The 19,236-nt window shown below is 41.6% G+C and overlaps 2 protein-coding genes across 4 annotated transcripts in view; one reads left to right on the forward strand and one right to left on the reverse strand.

The window, feature by feature from the left end:
* The window catches only part of XYLB (xylulokinase), a 105,559-nt gene extending 104,903 nt beyond the window's left edge, over positions 1-656 (reverse strand). The window contains exon 1 of the mRNA XM_061348657.1: positions 578-656. Within this exon, the coding sequence (XP_061204641.1) occupies positions 578-628 (51 nt within the window). The 5' untranslated portion in view covers positions 629-656. The remainder of the gene's footprint in view (positions 1-577) is intronic.
* NUB1 (negative regulator of ubiquitin like proteins 1) lies at positions 217-16,441 on the forward strand. 3 transcript variants are annotated; one of them, XM_061348642.1, is made up of 15 exons: positions 217-286; positions 3,354-3,471; positions 3,557-3,718; positions 5,683-5,741; positions 6,285-6,355; positions 7,197-7,379; positions 8,900-8,988; positions 10,502-10,608; positions 11,432-11,618; positions 12,597-12,704; positions 12,858-13,010; positions 13,931-14,077; positions 14,385-14,480; positions 15,201-15,393; positions 16,263-16,441. In XM_061348642.1, the coding sequence occupies exons 2-15, from the start codon at positions 3,355-3,357 to the stop codon at positions 16,424-16,426; spliced, it is 1,836 nt and encodes a 611-aa protein (XP_061204626.1). In that variant the 5' UTR covers positions 217-286; position 3,354; the 3' UTR covers positions 16,427-16,441. The 3 variants fall into 3 exon arrangements, with proteins under 3 accessions (XP_061204626.1, XP_061204631.1, XP_061204618.1); XM_061348647.1 differs by lacking the exon at positions 217-286 and adding an exon at positions 361-495 and having other exon boundaries at positions 16,232-16,441; XM_061348634.1 differs by lacking the exon at positions 217-286 and adding an exon at positions 361-495.
* The last annotated feature ends 2,795 nt before the right edge of the window (positions 16,442-19,236 follow it).

Here is a 19,236-nt window from a genome sequence, read left to right on the forward strand (position 1 = left end):
CCATCACACAGAGAACAAACAAGCCAGGCTGAGCTCTAAGACAGCACAAGGACAGCAGCAGCGCGGGCCACAGAGCCACAAGAAATCAACACCGCCACACCCCCACTGAGGACAGCACCCTAAGATGGCGGGCGGGACCCGGCTTCAACCACGTGATGAGCGCCCGCCTCGCCTCGCTCCGCTCCCCTGGGCCTCTCGGCTCCCGTAGGAGCTTGCCTCTCCCCAGCAGCAACCGGCGGGTGTGACGTGGATGAGGGGCCCATCCCACCCCGCGGAAGCTGCGCAGGTAAGCGGTGCGGGGTGGGGCGAGGTAAAACGTAAGCCCAGTTTGCCCGGCTGTTGCTTGAACCGAGGGCTGCCGGCTCCTTCGCTTCAGGACGGGCGGCCCTGGCAGCCCTCGGCGAGCCCCAGCGGTGGGGAGCCGTTGCGTGACAGCCCAAGTTCCCCTCAGAGGCTGCTCGGGCTCTGAGGCCCGGCGTCCGCCGCAGGGCGCAGGTGGGTGCCCGAGGGCCTAAGCGGTGTGCTTGGGTGCACCCTACGCCCCTTCCTTCCCTCTCTCTCTCCTCGCGATGCCTACTCGGCCTAGCAGCTTCCCGAGTGCCCGCTCCGAAGCTGGGGCTAGTTGCATCGGCTGCGCTGCCGCGGTGGTTTGGAGGCGCCTAGAAAGGGTGGTGCCTTCGTGGCTGTGCTTAAAGTCCCCCGGTAACACCCTGGCTTGCCTTCTTGCGGTAAGGGATGGACTGGATGAACGCATGGGGAGGCCTCCGGACACCACCGGATCCCGGGCTGGGGCTGGTAGTGCTTAGGGGTTTCATCCTTCTGTTGACATGCTGCTTCGTGGTTATATATGTGATGCTGGCTCAGTCGCTTATCCTTCTTTTGCGGTGGAGGAATGTGCCATAATTGTGCCAGGGAGCTTTCCTTCTTGTCTTTAGGAAAGTTTAATGCATACTGCTTTATTAGTAAGCCATTCAGAGAATCTGCTGCGCCTGCCGTCAAAAATCTGGGTTTTGATCCTTATTTCTGTAATTGGTTTATGCCATATATAAGGTTAAGTGGCTTTAGAGGAAGACACTTCGGTTACAAAAACTCTCTTTTGCATTCAGAATGGCCCTTGGGAAATGCCCCTGTTTGTTTATTCAGCTTGGTTTTGGAAAGTCCTTTTAAACTCTTATCGAAAGTGAAATTGTGTCACAAGCACTTGTGATGCTGACTGGTGGAAATGCATCTATTTTTGCGAAGGATTCTCTTGCAATTTAGTTACAGTGAAATAGGAATTTATGTTTTTTATTTTTTTATAATTAGAATAGAAGGTTGAGAAGAGTAAGTTTACTTGGAGACTCCAGTGTTTTCTGGTTTATAGTCCAGTAAAAAATTGCAGACTTACAGTGTTTTCTTAAAAGATGAATGAGCAGTTTATAAATGCCATTTGTATCTACAGTTTGTTGCCTTAAGCATAGATTGCAATTTTAGACTTTACCTGGATGCCACAAAGCCATGGATACCTTTTACATTTCTTAAGGTAATGTTGATTAGAATTACAGCTATAAAATTATTCTCTGGTGTAACCTAAAAGTGGGAGAATGGTGGTTACAGGGTGTTCATGAGAACTGCCTAGCTAGGTTTGGAAAAGGGGAGAAGTTGCACTAATAAATTCAATGCAGTCTATTGAAAACTGAGCATGTTTGTTGCTTTCAGGTTTGTAAATACCATGTTTTACCTTGCCCCTAAAATAATAACAACATTATCCCAGCAAGAAAAATAATGCGTGTTTGTTGCCCAGTTAGGACAGACGTGGTGCAGATTACAGTAATTAAACACGAAGGAGTGTCAAACCATCTACATGCTCAGTTAATCCTCACTCCTCTTAGAAAATACTGTTGTCTGCAGCCTTCAAAAATTCTTCATAGCTTGCTAAAGCTGGGGTCAAGGTAAGGTTAACCAACAAGGTTGCCACACATTGGATGTTTGCTTGTGGTTTTCTGCTCTCAAATAGTATTGAATTGGGTTTTTCCAAGCAAGGAAAAAAAACCCTGGAAAATGGATAGAAATGTTTGATTTTTTCTCTTTGCTGTTCCCTTTTTTTTTTCCTGAGAGTTAATGAGCTAATAAGAATGAGAAAAGGAAACCGCTTTGAAAGAAAAGCAAAACTGATGAATCAAATTGCAGTGCCAACCTTAGCATATATATGCTAGAACTTTAAATGTTTTTCTGTATAAATTAAAGGATGTCTTCCATAAGATTCCCAGTGCCCAAAGCACGCAATTCTCACATGCTTTAACATGTACATAGATTTGTTTGTTTTTTTTCTGCTGAAATCACTGCACCCGCCTTTCCTTACCCTCTTTGTGCCTTCCCTGTTCTTGGGGTTTTATTTCAGGGACATGCTGGTTCACTCACAGAGGTTACTGCTTTCCCTGAGCAGGGTGAAAATAACTTGTGGTGATAAATTCAGCCTGAACTCTTACTGTGATCCAGGGAGTTGCTCTGTTGAGCTCACTGCCATCTCCTCCCCATTAATGGGTACTGATGCAGATTTACAGTGGAATTCATCTTTGATCTCATCCTCTGTCCTTTATGTTGCTTGTGCCCTGCGTGCCTGTTCTAGCTTTGCAGTGGGAAGGGTGCCTCTTGGACTATGAAAAGTGGTACCCTGCTGTTCAATCTTTGTGAAACCAGTAGTTTACAGTATCGTTTTATGATACCATTACGTTTGCTTGCTTGACAAATGGTTGAGATTAGGGAGAGGAGACATAGATCATTGTCTGCTCGTGGTTCTTTGCACTCCAGTTGATCTCACTTTGCTGTAGGCTAGGACTTTTATATTATGCTCTTCTGGTGGAGCTTGTGGTTTTGAGATGTTCCCTCCTGACTCTTCTCCAAAAGAGAGCAATAATTCATGTTCAACTGTAGAAAGGCTGTTGAAAACAGGGAAACAGAGGTACAGCCAGGACACATTTTTAGAGTGGAATGGTGGGGGTGGATTGAGCATCCTCTCCAGAGCAGGGCAGAAAAATTGATTTGCGTATTTTGATAAATCAGCATCTTAACAATTCCAGCTCAGGGGGTTAAGAGGTTTGTCTTGAAATGGCAGGGGGCTTCTGGATTATCCCTATTCTGGTCCAGGTTTCATCCCCTTTTCATATTTTTTTTTCCCAATTTTTTTATAGCAGTTTGGACTCAGATTCCCCTCCAGCAAAATACACAGAATGCATTTTATACTCAAGGGGGTTTGTGCAGAATTCCAACATATCACTTAGACTTCTTGAAAAAGTATCGTATCTTTGTAGAGGAAAGCTATATAGAGATTGATTATTTTTCTTTCTTTTCCAATTGTGCTCTTGTTTTAGAAGAATGGCACAGAAGAAGTATTTAATATCAAAACTGACAAGTTGCTTGAGAGAGGACAAAATTCAGCTATGGAAACCACCATATACAAATGAAAACAAAGAAGCTGGTAAAGAGATGAAGGTAAATATTCTCTCTGAATTGATGTCATATGCCTTCATGTCATATTGCTGATACATTTCCCCGCTTTTTCTTGCTGTTTTCTTAGGAGCTTGTACAAAAATATTCATCCAAGTTGAGTATCAGTGAGAATGATACAGAGAATATGTTGGAAGAAATACGGTGTAAAGCAATTGAGCGTGGAACGGGAAATGAACATTTCAGAGTGACTGGGATTGCAAGACTTGATATCTATCTGCCTCGTAGAAAAGTAAGTGACATTGTAGAAAAGTAACTTTACATTGGCCTTTGGAGATCTAGAGGTGTGTATAATGCAAATATTTTCACTTCAACTTTTTCAGGTATTTTTTAGTGAGAAATCTGTTAGGTCTCTAAAATATGGGAAGAGGGGGAACTATAGATATGTTTCAGTTTCCCAGGTACGTGGGAATATTGTGGCAAAGGAATATAATACTAGGAAATTAATAATTCTTCCCCTTGAGTATTTAGTGATAAATTATCTTTCAATTAAGAAAAGTAAATTAGATTAGGTGCTTCTCCAGTTCAGTTTCATTCCTTCTGATGTAACTGTTCGTATTGGCAGTAAAGAACAGATGTATTTTTTCTGCTGTAGAATACCTGAAGTTGAATTAGCATATTAATATAATTGTACTACCACAGCTTTCATTTAAATGACAGCTTTAAATAAATAAATACATCGCTTTAAGTGCAATAAGCAACTTGAACTTGGTGTCATCTTAGGCCATATATGGCTAATTCCACTGTAAAGAACTTCTCTTTTAGCCATGGCATGTGGCACTATTCTTATAGTGACAGCATTATCTTGATGTAACCATTCCAGCCCAGGCAGCTAACTAAACTTGCTTTAAAATGGGTGCATCCAGTGTTTGAATTTGGAAATAGGAAGCAGGATTTGCTGTTGTGATGGTACTCATCTGTTAGCTTTAAGTCAGGCTCCTAAAAGCTTCACGAAAACAGAACTGCCCTTTTAAAGCCAGGCTTCAGCCTCTAGTTTCACACAGAAAATATGCCAGAATAAAGCTGTAAATCTAATTAAATTAGTGTATGACTAGCCTTTATATCAAATTGTGTGGTTTCATCTACCCTAGTCAGCTGAAGGGTGGGGACAGGCTGGTCGCTCTTTGATGGGCATCCGTACTCTCAAGCTGTGAGTGTCAGCTCTGATACTACCTGGTATCCTGCCAAGCAGGGTCCAGCATAATATGAGGGCTGACCATAGGCTGGGGACTGATCTCAAGTGGCACTTCAAGGGTTGAGGGGATTTAACCATGTGGACATGAAGTGTGCTATACAGGTTGATCGTAGAACCTTATCAGGTTCTTATTAATATAGGGCCTCTTACCTGGGAACATTTTCCCATAAAAACAGTCTCAGACCAGCACAATTATCTTCAGTGAATTCCTAGTTTTGATCTTGTGCAGGAGCAGCATCTTCCCTAATGCCAAACATCTTCATCCACTCTGATAACAGTGAAAGAGAACTTCTTTATGCAGGGGTACTTAAAGGTTGTAGTAATCAGCAACAGAAGTATTTATTTGGAAAAGGGGCAATGGGTGAGTTTTTTTTCTGAAGATGATCCTAGATGGTAACCTGTGCTTCAGAAGGTATTTGTTTTGTTTTGTTTTTTTACTGAGTACTTGCAAAAGCACAACACGATCATAACTGTTCTCTCTCCTGTAGTGAAAAATAATTGCCAGGGCTTGTGATGGGCTACAGGCTAGAGAGGGTGTTAAGTGATTGGCATGCAGTTCAAACAAGCAAATAGTTTCATATTTCCTCTTTATAATGCTATTGAGCATGGGGAATTAATTAATTGAAAATTCCAGTTTATCTAATCTGGGACTGTAGACACTACTAGGAATTAATCATAAATTAGCCAGTTACAGGTGAGTAGCATAATTACAAAGCAGAGTTCAGATTGGAAGTGCATAATTAAATTAGTCAGTTTAGATTGTTTGGTTCTGATTTTAGATTTATCTAATTCTGAATCTGCTGTTGTTACAATGCTTATTTGTAGCGCTATGTAACAACTACAAGACTCCCTGCCCAGAAATCAGTAATAAGTATGCCCACTACTTGAAAAAGAAATTGTAGCTGTTGTAAAACAATTAATTAGAAACTGTCCAAAGTATCTTGATACCATGCTTTTTTTCTTCCCTACTCCTTTCCCCTTACCTAATATAATTACTACAGAGCAGAAAAGTCCCTCTGGAAACTAACCTGTTCATCACAGGCAAGGAGCTCAGATCACAGTAAGTGTAATCACTCTTGGTTCTTCTCTAGTATGCTGGCATACTGTCATATAGTAATAAAAAAAGGACAAACTATTTGGTTGATTTAAGCTTCTTCTTAGCATGTATGTCTGAATAGCACAGTGTCCAGTGTCCATGTAAGGCAGTTCTTCACGTAAGAAGCTGTGGTTTAACAGATAGAAAACAGGAAGGTTGCAACTCTTGGGAAAAGATAGTCCTCTAAATCCCGAGCAGGGACCTGAGAAGGCAATAGTGATCACTGTTCCACATCCCTGACTGGCAGAACAGTGAGCATTAGCTTCTCTTCCTTTTGTGTTTTTAAACCTAATAGAATCCAGTTCTTTTCTGTCTACCTTTTTCCCCTTTCCATATCCCAGGTTCTGCATACAGTGTGCAAAGCTTTCTGATGATGTTATTTTACTTCTAGCAGCAGTTTTAAGCCAGTTAAGGAGTGTACTAGTTTTTAATTTTTTTGCTATTCTAAGAGAAATGTAGTATAGCCTTACAAGCTTGCATTCATGGATGAAATTATTTATTTCACAGGATAGCACAGGAACATGCATTACAAGAAAATGCTATCAAAATAATCATAAATAAGAAGCAGCTTGACCTGGGTATGTATATCTGGTTGAGTATATTTTTATGATAACTTTCTAGTTTACAGATTCTCAGAAGAAAAACCTCTTGCAATTCTGTTAATTTCAGAAATTCCCAAGGAATAGCCCTTACATTTGTCAGGTTCTGCTCTACAGGAAATTCAATAACTTCTGATGCTCAAAAACCTGTAATAAATGTTGAAAATCCATTTTTCAAGTGTTGAAACCCTGAAAATGCACATTGAAGAGAAACTCTGAAGTTCCTTAAATCTGTTGTTTAACAACACATTTAGAACCTTTTTGTAATGCATTACACGTGTTCAGCTCGTCAGACATGCTGTGGGAAGTGATGACAACAGCTTTCTGTTTACTGATGGCCTGAGCATCTGACATATTTCTTTCTCATAGAATATGTCGAATTAGAGCCATGGAGTTGACAATAGGAACTCAGGTTTAGTTCCAAGTTCTTCTGTCATGTTATTGTCCTGTTGTGGTGTTTGATCCTGGAGATGATGTTGTGGCAATTTTTGCCTGAAGATCAATTAACTGAAATAGAAACAATTGGTTTTTTGAATGGGGGGGGGGGGGGGAGCATGCAAAAAACAGTCATTTAAAAAGCACTTCTAAGATGAAAGTCTTATTTGAATTTCTGCTGAATATTTCAGTAATTGGCAGGGATTTTGATGCGTTTTTGAGTCTAGTAATTACTGCAGTTCTTCAGTACAGTACAAGCAGCCATTCAGTACATTTGGTTGTTTTGTTGGTAGTGTTGTCCTCCCCCAGTGACAGCACAATGTAAAATAGTCTCTCTTGACAGAGAGAGCATTTGGATTACATGCATCATACTCTTATCTTGCAGGCAGAACCCTTGAAGACCAGGGCATAACACACAATGCAAAAGTGATGGTACTTCAGCTGGAGCAGAGTGATGAGGAAACTAAAAGAAAAGTTCAGGAAGAAGAACTTCAACACAAGAAAGACAAAGAAATAAATGAAAAGATGCTAAGAACTAAGAAGGGTTTGGAAATTCTAGCAGAGAGAGGTAAGGGGGCTTGCTGAGGGCTTTTTGTGGAGGGGAGAGGGTGTTCATTAGTCCTTGCACATCAAAAGTTACTTTTTCAGTAGACTTTTAACATAGTGCCTGTGCTGTGGCTGGATTTCAGTTTATACTTTTCTAGGTTTCTACCTACTTGAAAACTGATTTTTAAGTTGACTAAAACTTCTTTCTAGTCTAACCCTTCTTACACAACTAGAATGCCAGAAAACATTTTGCACTTCAAGAAGGATATGACATAATTATTATTTAATTTGCACTTATCAGGTTAAGGAACTGGTCGACTCATGAGAACAGGCTTTTAATTTATTGTAGATGTAAGCACAGTGGAACAATGTATTGTAAGTCATTAAACACTTTCTTGTGGTCTTCCCTGGATACGGCTGTGTATAACCATGGTTTCATTGTGCAGAACAGCTCACTTGTCATTCTCATATGTAATGTGACTGTTCTGTTGTGTTTGTTGATTGCTGGCAACTGTGGATTAAGCTAAAGGGATGTAGTCAATTTAACAGTAACAATTTTTCAGAATGAGGTTGTGTTTGTGAATTGCATTGCTAGGTGGTGAGTTTAAATCACTTCTCTATTGTTTAAAAAAAAATCCTCAAACAAGGCACTGTGAAACTGGGTGTGCAACGAATTCCTGCTAATTGCAATACCTGAACAAAGCTTCTTTTAATCATCAGCGACAGCCTGTTTCTTACTATGATATCTGATTTCGAATAAATGAAAAAAGTGATTTCTTTTATGGACTTCAGGGGTGATTTAGACCCCAGAACTCTTCTATGGGGCCTTTTCAAGGTATTTACCACTTACAGTCAGTTATTGCCAGAGTTCAGAGTGAAGCCCATAATGAGCTCGCAGGCTGAAGTTTCTGTGTGAAGTATAGAAGGAGTTTAACAACCCTTGTTTCATCTGAGGAAAAAGTTGAAGGGCAGAAGCTTTTAATCTCAGCAAATTCCTGCTTAACTGCCTCTTGTTTACAAGAAAAAGCATCTTTTTCATTGTAAATCAGATGGAAGTAAAAATAAAATTGATAGTTTAGTTATAAGCATTAAAGCTGTGGGAAAAGGAAAATACAGAGCTGTTGTTTGCCTTTTATCCCCCCCTTCCCTCTTTTATGAACAGTGCTCAGTAGTGGGTTTGTGTTTTTTAATACTCTGTACTTCATTTGATAAATCATTTCAAGTGTTCTAGCTTGTGAAATGTCAGGTATTTTGTCTTCTGCAAAGAATTTCTTACAACTGCTGTAACTTTTAATGTTGTGTCTAAATTTCTGGATGCACAAAGCCTTTTCCTTCGTGACCTTGTTAAAAGTTCTTCATACTTGTCTGAGCAGGGCTACTGTTGCTAGATAGGTCCAAAAAGCTACACGAGCCTTTATATGTAACTCAGATTTTTGTTGTAGGTTGTTTGGTTTTTTTTGTGTAACAGTGTGCTTATTGACATCTTATGACAGCAGAGTTCTCTGGTACTTAAAATTTAAACCCTTTTTTCTTATCTTTCAGAGGAATACTTAGATTCAGATTCTGTTCCATACCTAGATATAGCCAATCAAACTGGAAGGTCAATCGAGATTCCTCATCAAGCTAAGAAAGTAGGTAAAGAGATCTTAGGAAACTACTAAGATGGCTTTTTAAAGCTTGATTTGGGAAACATTTCCAATACAGGATTGAAGTACTGTCAGACTTTGGGGGATGTAACCCTGCCTCCACTAGGTGCTCGCTTCTAGAAATAACTTTGCAATAAAATTAAACTCTACAGGTAGGAATACTTCAGTCATCTGGAGACTTAGGGTTTTTGTGGGGTGGGTGGCAGGCTGCCCAGGGAGGTTGGACCTTCTTTGGAGACATTTGTTTGTGTTTTTGGTGTTGTGGGGGGGTTGGTGTGTTTTTGGGTTTTTTTTGTGTTGTGTTGTGGAGACCTTGATTACTGACCTAATCACAGGTCTGATCTTGCACTGACCCCTCTGTGGTCCAGGTTTTATTCTGAAGTCTTAACATGGGCTTTAACTTTGTTATATCCTAGCACAGGTTTTAAATTCAGGGTGCCCTAGAATGACATGAAAACAACTTGGTTTTTAGGCCTTAGTTTCAATTGGGTACTTAATAAGTCTCTCAAAATCAGATTCTCTTAAAATAGCTTTGAGATCTTTTGTACTTAAGCTTAAATTTGTCCACCATTCAAGAAAGTTTCACATTCTCAACTGAAAATATCTTTGGGTGCATTGAATTATGGTAGGAGTGAGCTACTTGCTGTTCTGCTGAAGCAGAAGAATAGTGATAGATGTTATCTTTAAGTCTGTGGAATTTTCTAAAGATAAATACAAATCCTTACAAATACTTGAAATTACATGCAGTAACAAAAAAACCCAACCTTGGGGAAAAATGAGCAAGCCCCAGCATGTGCTGACTGCTGGTCTAGCCTCTTCTGAAACAGAGTGCGTTTTCTGCATCACCTGGAATTTTTGAATGATTGGATTAACAACAGTCCAGTCTCACAATGCCTGCTGTTCTGATGAAGTGCTGAAAGTAGTAATTCACCTGAAGAGTTAAAGCATCAAATATTGAAGTGCACAAGATTTCATCAGTATTGAACATTGGTGAGAGGACATATTGCAGGTTGTCTCTATCCAGAGGTATTGTTTACATTTCCACTTGTCATGCTGCAGGAACTACAGTGTTTTCCTGCCACATTCAGAATTTCATTTTAAGTTTTGAGGTTTTCCAGAAGGTGAATCATTAGGTTTTACAAGATAGTTGTAATAAGCAAAGCAAATCAAATCTGATGCTGTTAGGAAGTGTAGCACCTAGAAAGAAATTTAGCTTTTTATCACTCACCATTGAAAATCTATCGAGGGTTGAATTCTTAAAACAGATTTAGTGAAATGTTTCATGTGTTGGTAACATTAACTGCTTTTAATTAGACCATATCCAACATTAGTAGATGGGAGAAAAGTATGCAGCACTGTGAACTAGTGCTGCTCTTACAGAACTGATTCGATAGTGTTTTTCTAGGAAGAGCAAGGGCTCTAATGAATTACGAGATACTACTTCAGTTACATAACTGAGTTGGGGAGGTGCAAAAAATAAGTCTGTCTGTTTTTCTAGGCACTTGTGCTGGCAATGGGTTATCATGAGAAGGGCAGAGCATTAATGAAGAAGAAAGAATATGAAATAGCACTGCCGTATTTGTTGGATGCTGATAAACACTTCTGGTAAGAACCTTTTTGAGTTCTTGTGTCTCCTTCACTGACAGCCAAATCCAGGGATAGCATGAGCACTACCTGTGTATGTAAGTCAGGGCCTATTTTTCCATAGGACTGCTTCACACCCCATGTGCAGATGGGAAGCAGCAGACAAAGTCTGACTCGCAGCTGAAAGAGATGCTGCCACCAGGCAATTTAATCTTTCATGTCAGCATAAACAGGAACTGTCAATATTCATGTACTAGGCTGTAAATTGCATTAGCTCAAGAGACAGTTACAAATACTTGTTTGCAATTGCTCCTGTGAAGTAACGATTTTGTGTAAAAGGTGGAGCAGATAGCTGAGGTCACTAAACATGCCAAGATTTCTGTGAGTAAACCAGTTTCCTGTCAGGAGTCAGAGCCCTATATTGTGCTTTTGAGATCCCAAAAGTAATACTGGCCCCATCTGTTTCCCATTTGTGTGTGTATATACAAGGAGACTGGCACAAAACACAGCATGTTCACTTGCACTAAGGAGGACAGTTTCTCTGGCCTCTCGGAGATTACATAGGGTTTAATTCTGTTCTGCTTTTAAAGAGATGCTGTCTAAAATGGTAGTCACAACTGATTTTGTTACTGTAATTCTTTTCAGATGTAGTGTTATCATTAGTGTCCTGCATATTTGTGAATGGGATAGGAGATCAGTGCTTTGTTAAAATTCCAATTACACCAGTTTGCTACCTCAGATATGAAGTGTGTGCTTTCTCAGACATGTGAGTGTGCACATTGTTTCATTAGTGTTAAAAAGTCTGTGTGGAGAAAAATAAACGAAGTTATTGTTTACTTTCCAGTGAGTGTAGCACAGAACTGCTGAATACTGTTGATAACTATGCAGTACTGCAGCTGGATATAGTGTGGTGCTACTTCCGCCTGGAGCAGCTGGACTGCCTGGATGATGCAGAGAAAAAGCTGTCCACAGCACACAGATGCTTCCAGAGGTGCTACGGGGAGAACCATGAGAGACTTATTGATATCAAAGTATGCTGTTTGGTTTTTAATTACAGTGGCTTTTTGTTTTCTACACATATTCATTTACTGTTCAGGTACTGACTTTTAGAAGTTTAGAAGTTTTCTCCTGTCTCATTAGCCTGGAATATAGTTGTGTATTTGTCAGCATAGTGGAAGCACTGGACCTGACAGAAAAGTTATGGCAAACGTGTGTTTTACCTAGAATCACAGAGCAGTTTAGGTTGGAATGGCTCTTAAATATCATCTAGTTCCAGCCCCCCTGCTGTAAACACCTTCCACTAGGCCAGTTTGCTCCAAGCCCCATCCAACCTGGCCTTGAACACTGCCAGGGATGGGGCAGCCACGGTTCCTTGGGCAATCTGTTCCACTGTGTCACTGCCTTCACACTAAAGATTTTCTCCCTAATATCTAATCTAAATCTCCCCTTTTCTAGTTTAAAGCCATTTCCCCCCTGTCCTATCCCTGCACGCCCTTGTCGAAAGATTTCCTGTAGGCCCCTTTAGGCACTGGAAGCTGCTCTGTGGTTTCCCTAAAAGCCTTGTCTTCTCCAGGCTGAACACGCCCCCACTCTCTCAGACTGTCTGCAGAGCAGAGGTGCTCCAGGCCTCAGAGCATCTTTGTGGCCTTCTCTGGCTTGCTCCAGGAGCTCCACATCCTTCTTCCACTAGAGGCCCCAGAACTCAGTACAGTACTGCGGTGGTGGGGGTGTCTCACCTGAGCGCAGTAGAGGTGGAGCGTCTCCTCCATCAACTTGCTGGTCACACTCCTTTTGATACAGCCTGGGACACGGGTGGCTTTCTGGGCTGCAATTACACACTGCCTAGTAAAACATGTAAACACACACAGACACCATCAGTGGTTTAGATGTGACAGAGTGTCCCATATTAGTGACTGTGTCTTTAAATGCATAAAGTGTTCTGCTGATAATGAATTGATATTCTAACGTATGCATCTACCAACGTGCCTACCCTTTGTTTAAATCTTTAGGGAAGCTATGGTCGTGAGAAGGTTTTATTTCTGCGGCTTTATCTCCTTCAAGGCATAGGACACTATCACAGTGGCAGAGAAAAAGAGGCTGCCGAGTATATTCAGAAGGTGAGAGATCATTAGGTAAAACCTTTTGAGTCCTTCACCCTAGCTCCCATGTTTGGGCTTTGTCATATGCTTACTCAGAAAAATGGGGAGGCTTCTTCTGTTTGTACCTTAACAACAGTGTAAGTAGTATCATTTTGTTCTTTCTGTATATAGGCATCTTCCTTATATGAAGAGCTGTCTGTAGATCCTGATAAAGTTGATTGCCTGTCACTCTTGGGATTCTCCGAACAGGAAGCTCGCCTTGCTCTGCGAGCATGCCATGGGAATGTGGAGCATGCTGCCAATCTTATCACCAACAGGAGAGAGGTATGGTGCAGTGAAAGTATTAAATCAAGGATTGTGTTACCTTGGGTATCCTTAAGATCATGTTTTGCATGACTACTGCAACATGGTGATAAATTACAGACTTTGATTATCCTGTTTTGGCACTATTAGTGAAACTGACAGCTTGACATCTGTTGCCACAAGTCTGAAACCAAAACTTAATACAACAAGCTCTGTCCCAAAACAGATGGCATGAGAGAGCCAAAGACCAGTGGTTGTACCAGCAAGGCCCATAGGAAGTCTTTGCACCAGTGTTTGCTACTCAGCAACGCTCCATGTGGGAATGAAAACACCATGATCAAGTTGCCATTCCTGGGCTTGGCTGGTCTGAAAGACAAGAGGCTGTGCAGTGAAGTGCTTTGAGCGTAAGCATCAAGCGATGCAGTATTGTGGCTTTGGCCTTGGAGATCGAGGAGGGGAGGATTTTTTTGTGCTCGAGGTGAAGACAGTGTTGTCCATGTCTGAAGTTAGGTTTGGTAAACTGTTGTGGTACTTCCGGACTTCAGTGAAATACGGATGGAAAAGTCAAATGCCCTAGAGAAGGGCTGAGCAGAACTCCTTGGCTACATCCCCAGTTCTCACTCTGTGTCCTGTCCTTGGCAAGTCTTGTCTATAGCCCCATCTGCCAAAAGGGTTTATCACTTACCACACAGGGCCTATAATAACTGACAGCGTAAGATCTGGTCCACAGACACTGCAGAGCAGAAGTACAACAACAGTGCTAGCTCATGGAAATGGCCTCTGTTTAGTCTGTCTGGCTGCACAGGCTGTATTTAAAAAAAAAAATCCTTTTTTTCTCAAGAAATGCAAACTTGAAGTAAAGCCAAGAAACCCCACATGCACAGGGAAGGGCCGAAGCATTCCCATGCATGGTGAGCTCTGTAATGTCTGTATTGCTGCAGGAAAAGGCACAGATAAAGAGGGAGGAGAGAGCTAAAAGAAGGAAGCGACTGGAAGACATCAATACCTTGAAAAGTATGGGCTATTCAGAGAGAGCTGCTCAAGTAGCTCTTCATAATACACAAGGAAACCTGGACCAAGCCTTTAAGGTAAGTGATTTTCAGGAGTAGTACTTCTGTACAAAACCAAACAAACAAAAAACCACAACGAAACACAAAACCCAAAGCCCTTGTTCACTTTCTTTATTTATTGTTTAGCAGATTACTGTTTGCTGTAGTCTTTACCTGGTAGTTCATAGCTACCTTTTCTGAACTGTAATGACTGAACTTCCACTTCCTGGCCCAATGAATCACTTAAGTTAGCTGAAGTTTGCTTCTATTAACTATTACATATATCTGTGCTGAGAACTACTATATTTCTGTTGCTGTATTCTAATCCCTCTCTGTTTTATTGTAGTTTATTCTTGACAATCCTGAGTTATTGCTGGAAAATGATGACGATGATCCTGTGGCCACGGACCAGTTTCAGGTTTCCCAGGAAAGTATTGATCAAGTAAGTTAGACTGCTTGCATTCTTGGTTGTTTCTGAATTACACCTTCAGAAACACCGGATCTTCTGTCAGCAAAGCTGTACAAATATTCTTTAACCCATGTCAGTCAGGCTGTCACACTACCATGTCTGGAATCCGCTCTTCATGGGGAAGTCACATTCGGGCTAAAATGTCATCTGGGTGTGCTTCCAGCCCATTGAACCAACCTGCTACACAGAGATCCAGAGGGAATTAAGCACACTCTAATGTTCCAGCTCCAAAAAGGAGTCATTAAACGTTGTAGTGCACAAAAGGAAGGAGTTGGAATGTGTCTTTCTCATCACAGGTTGTCTGAAATGCTCTACTGTAGTTAGTGTGGCTATGCAATTAATGTCAGGCAAGAAAACTCTATTGCCTGGAAAACGTAAATAGCACATACACCCTCCTGATATGCTGGGGTGCTTTGAAGTTTCCTTTTGAAACACAGAAAAAGAATTGGTCTGATATTAAGCAACAGGCTCTTGATTCTGCTCAGTAGTCCAATTCATTAATAGGTCACTGCCCTGTCGTTAACTGTTCCAGTAAACCAGAATCAGTGTCCTGGAATTCCTGGCATGCAGCGCTCCCCTCTGTACGAGAGGAATGACTGTCAGATGTAGAGTCAAACTCCTGTTAGATTGGTGCTGGATAAGCTTGGATTTCTCCAGATTTCATATTTTAATTTCTTTCCCCCTCTCCTGCAGCTGATGTACATGGGTTTCAGCCGTGAGTCAGCAGAGCAAGCTTTAAAGGTCTTCAAAGGCAACGTCCACTTAGCTTCCCAAACCCTTGCTCATTATGGGGGACTTCTTCCTGCTTCACTGCAGCTTTCTCCAGCAGGGTCCAGTCCATCAGAAGAATCAACCTCTTCAAAAGACTCATCTACAGAGTCTGCAGGTAAGAATGTTGCGTATAGCAGGCAGAGAAGGGGAAAGGCTGTTCTGGCTCTTGTATGAAGCAATTAAGAGACTTCTGCTTTAGTACTGGTAGAGGGCCCAGACTTACTTTTGGCAGTAACATAGTTACAGGCAAGGCCTCCATTACCCCAGATAAACTACAGCCCCTGCAGTCAGTGACAGATGTGTACAGGACCGTAAGGGTTGGCTGTAGGCAGCATGTAAAATGGATGCAGCCCAGGAGAATGGCTCCTGAGTGGGCTGTGGCTTCAGCTCTTGAGGCTGGAGGCCTCTGGAATCTGCATCTTTACTTCCCTGGTGAGGAACATGTGGCCTTTCCAGCCCACGGACAATTCCAGCTTCTCATCTCTAACTGTACTCACTCACACATGATCATTTAAAAACAAACCCGCCTCTTTCTGCCTGTAGTTTTCAGAGAGCAAGTACTAAGTTGCTGGAGCACATTCCCCTCACCTGCCACTGATAATGATGATACTTGGCTTGCTAATACCTGGGTTATGGCTGCTAGGTGGCCTATTGCAGACTTGTACTATGCAGTCAGTTGATTTTACTCCCTCCTCACGTCCCTGATGTGGTAGAACTGTAACTGATACTTGCCATTTGGCAAAGAAGAAACTCACATGTGTTTTCTTGTTATTTGTCATAGCTGTAGCGATCCCTGTTGTACAACTAAAGGTTCTCCTACAGCTTTAAGCAATAGGGAAAAAACTGGCTGTCCTGCAATATCCTTTGCAGAGCACTTTTAAATAAGAGGTAGTTCTACAGTAGGACTCAGAGCAGTCATGCTGAGGGAAGAGGGAAGTACCAGTTTCTTTCAGAGGTGAATTCACTGCTGCTTCTTATTGGAAGGTTCTTCTGGTTCACCAACAGATGAAGATATGGAGAATGATGCAGTCAATGAAATCCTAGAGGATATTCCTGAACACGAAGAGGATTATCTGGATTTAACACTGGAGGAAGAGAAACAGATCATCCATGAATACTTATCCTATATACAAGTACCACAGCAATAAATCCCTTTATATCTACTTCAGTTATATGTATTTACCTTGACAAATTGAGTTGGGATTATAAATGCACCTTCAGCTTATCTCTTACTAAATGCCTTGAATTCAGTTCAACTATAGGAGGACTACTTAATTCTTGCTTAATTTATAAATCCACTTAAAGCCTACATTTGTGATACGTCGTAATTTATTGTCATAGCAGAAAAATAGAAATTTTTATTTTCAGAAGAAAATTTAATAGAACTAAACTATATTTTTACCGTGAAATAAGATAATTCACTTAGTATTCAAGTAAAGAAGCATTTCTATACCACTTTACAGTACCAGCTTTAAAAAAACAGAAGTGAGTTTATAAACCAGAAACCGAGCTCATGAGATTATAGAGGTATCAACTTTACAACTGTTCTCCTTTTCTTCTGAAAGATTTCCAATAGACATATACATATCTGTTGTGCATGGATTTATACTGTGTCTGCTTGTCATTTCCTGCAGGTATTACACAGGCAATAAAGGTAACTGTGCTGCTGGCTTTTAGTAGGGGTCTTCTATGCTTTGGTTTTAAAAACTAATAGGAACTGCAGAGCAAGGCACTGCCCCTCTACCCTGAGCCCTGCACAGTGACACTTCTTTATCTTAATTAAACCAGCTGTTCCTAACTAACCAGCTGTTAAACAAAGCTTGGGTCAGGCACTGTCTCAGTAGCTGTATCCAGCTTCAGCACGCTGGAGAAGGAGTTGGGGTTTTGTGTCTGTGTGTTAAAACACCCTGTTTTCTGCTGTGTAAGCCCTCTTCTCTGCTGGGAGCCGAAGTTCCTCTGCTTGCCAGCTCTGCTGAAGTGCGGTTTATTAACTTTCCATAGCTTCATTCTCGCGGTAGAGGGAGCTCAGGCCCTGTCTGCCCCAGCTGTTGGGAACTGGAGCTGATCCCGCTTAGAGTGGGTCCTAAAAGCAGCTCCTGGGACAGGAACCTTCTTTATCTGGTGACACTTGACTCTTACCCAGCATTTATCAGGGGGAAATGAGAGCTTGGGCTGGTGACAGGGCAGATGTGATGTTGGAGGAAGCAGAGCTGGGGGTTGTGGAGTGACTGCCCACATCCAGTGGATGGACTTCAGTAGTCGATCTTCTTGTTTCTGGCTACCTTAGCCAACCAAGGACAGCAACAAGCAGGGAGTGATTACACTGTAATTAAGGAGTTACTTGTATTTTGTACTTCTCTATCAAGAGGAGTGCTGTAACAGTTGAGTAGCTTTGTATCTTCTCCCAGAAGTTTGAAGCATTTCTAAAGGTAGAAACACAAGCTTCAGAGAAATAAGCAGCCCTTGCAGCCATTATATCCCAGTTCTCTACAGGTGAGCACTGAGGAACAACTGGCCAAAATGTTGCATATACAGAAGAATTTAAAATTGAAGGCATACAATGTGACTGATAGCAGGTGGGGAAGCACAAATTTATTGCTTCCTTTAGCATTACCTTGGCTAGCCCTGAGGCACACACTGGCAGCAGCACTGGGGTGTACAAGCGGCATTTCTCCTCTTTGAAGTGGCTTGCAGAGCAGAATGGCAGCGACAACTTTGGAAGTGAAGGTTTATCCTTGAGGAATTTAAAATTAGCATTGTAACACACAGTGCTTTTCAGAGAAGCCATTCCTCCCTCATGGAATTTGCCGGCGCTGCTGCGCTGTGCGTGCAGTTCTCAGTGGCATTGGCTAAAAGTTTTAAAGTTAATTTTGACCATGTAGTTGAAGGCACTGTGATATGTTTAGCAACAGCCAGAAGTGGTAATGACTCATTAATTCCATTCCTTGAGATCTGTGTCTATGAAATCCATTTCCTAATTCCATGTGCAGCTGCTGTAGGGCCAGATAAGCTCTTGTGTCTAATACCCTGCATGCAAAGATCTAAACAAAAGGATGATCTGTGCAATTCTGCCCATCTCTGCTGAAGGCATTGACCTCATAAGCAACATACAGACAAAATGAGCTGTATGACAAGCCAGTCACTCCAACAACCAAGAGCCACCACCGCACAGATGTCTCAACAGGGCCAGTATCGAGCTACAGCAACCACACCAAGCGGTTTACAGTGGAATTAAGACTTCACTATGCAGATGACTTCCCAAATTACTGACCTCAAGTATGCATTTAACATCATTAAAATACTGTTTCCTACTAAACATGGAAACCTGCCAGTAAAGAGTGAACAAAGCTGCTTGGCAGGAGAGGCAAACAAGCAATGACAGGCCCACTACTGAGGGAAGGGTAAGAAATATTTCCAGAAGTGTATGTTTTGCCATATTCCATCCATTCCGAGCTGCAACCATACAAATCCCCTCTAAATGAAAATAAAACTTAAGACAGTGAGTTGTCTGTAGGTGCCACATGTTTATTAGTCCATTCTAAAAAAGGATTACAGCATCTTTATCTTGCTGTAGTGCAGAATAAATAAAGCCATAAAAATAAAAACATAAAAACATGTGGTTAGATACTTCTGTACTGGTTCTACAAAGAGATACCTGCAAATAGAAAAATAAAGGAACCCTTGTTTATTCATGGCTCAGTGGTTATCAGAGAAGGATGAACCTGGAAAGAGACTGGGAGCTTGATTACTCATTTTGACGCTACTGACCTAGCAAACCAGGGCTAGACCTGGCCTCCTAAGAAGGGAAAGGTGACAAAATCTAGAGTCCTCAATAAATCCTCCTGATTTACTCTCCTCTCCTTTGAAAAACGCAGTTTCCAGTGGATATAAGGAAATCCTTTCCCCTTGTGAGGTCAACCAAGCAGTGGCCACAAGACCTGGGGCCCTGGTGAACAGC

The sequence above is a fragment of the Neopsephotus bourkii genome, unplaced genomic scaffold, assembly GCF_033783945.1.
Source record: "Neopsephotus bourkii isolate Nb327-2 ecotype Australia unplaced genomic scaffold, CSIRO-AGI_Nbou_v1 NB_53, whole genome shotgun sequence".
NCBI lineage: Eukaryota > Metazoa > Chordata > Aves > Psittaciformes > Psittacidae > Neopsephotus > Neopsephotus bourkii.

What these genes read in the sequence shown, in the direction of transcription:
- NUB1 (XM_061348642.1), top strand. Translation starts at nt 3,355, where the DNA reads ATGGCACAGAAGAAGTATTTAATATCAAAACTGACAAGTTGCTTGAGA. An exon ending in TAAGAAGCAGCTTGACCTGG is followed by an intron (nt 6,356 to 7,196) that starts GTATGTATATCT and finishes CTTATCTTGCAG; the next exon opens with GCAGAACCCTTGAAGACCAG. An exon ending in CCCAGGAAAGTATTGATCAA is followed by an intron (nt 14,481 to 15,200) that starts GTAAGTTAGACT and finishes CCTCTCCTGCAG; the next exon opens with CTGATGTACATGGGTTTCAG.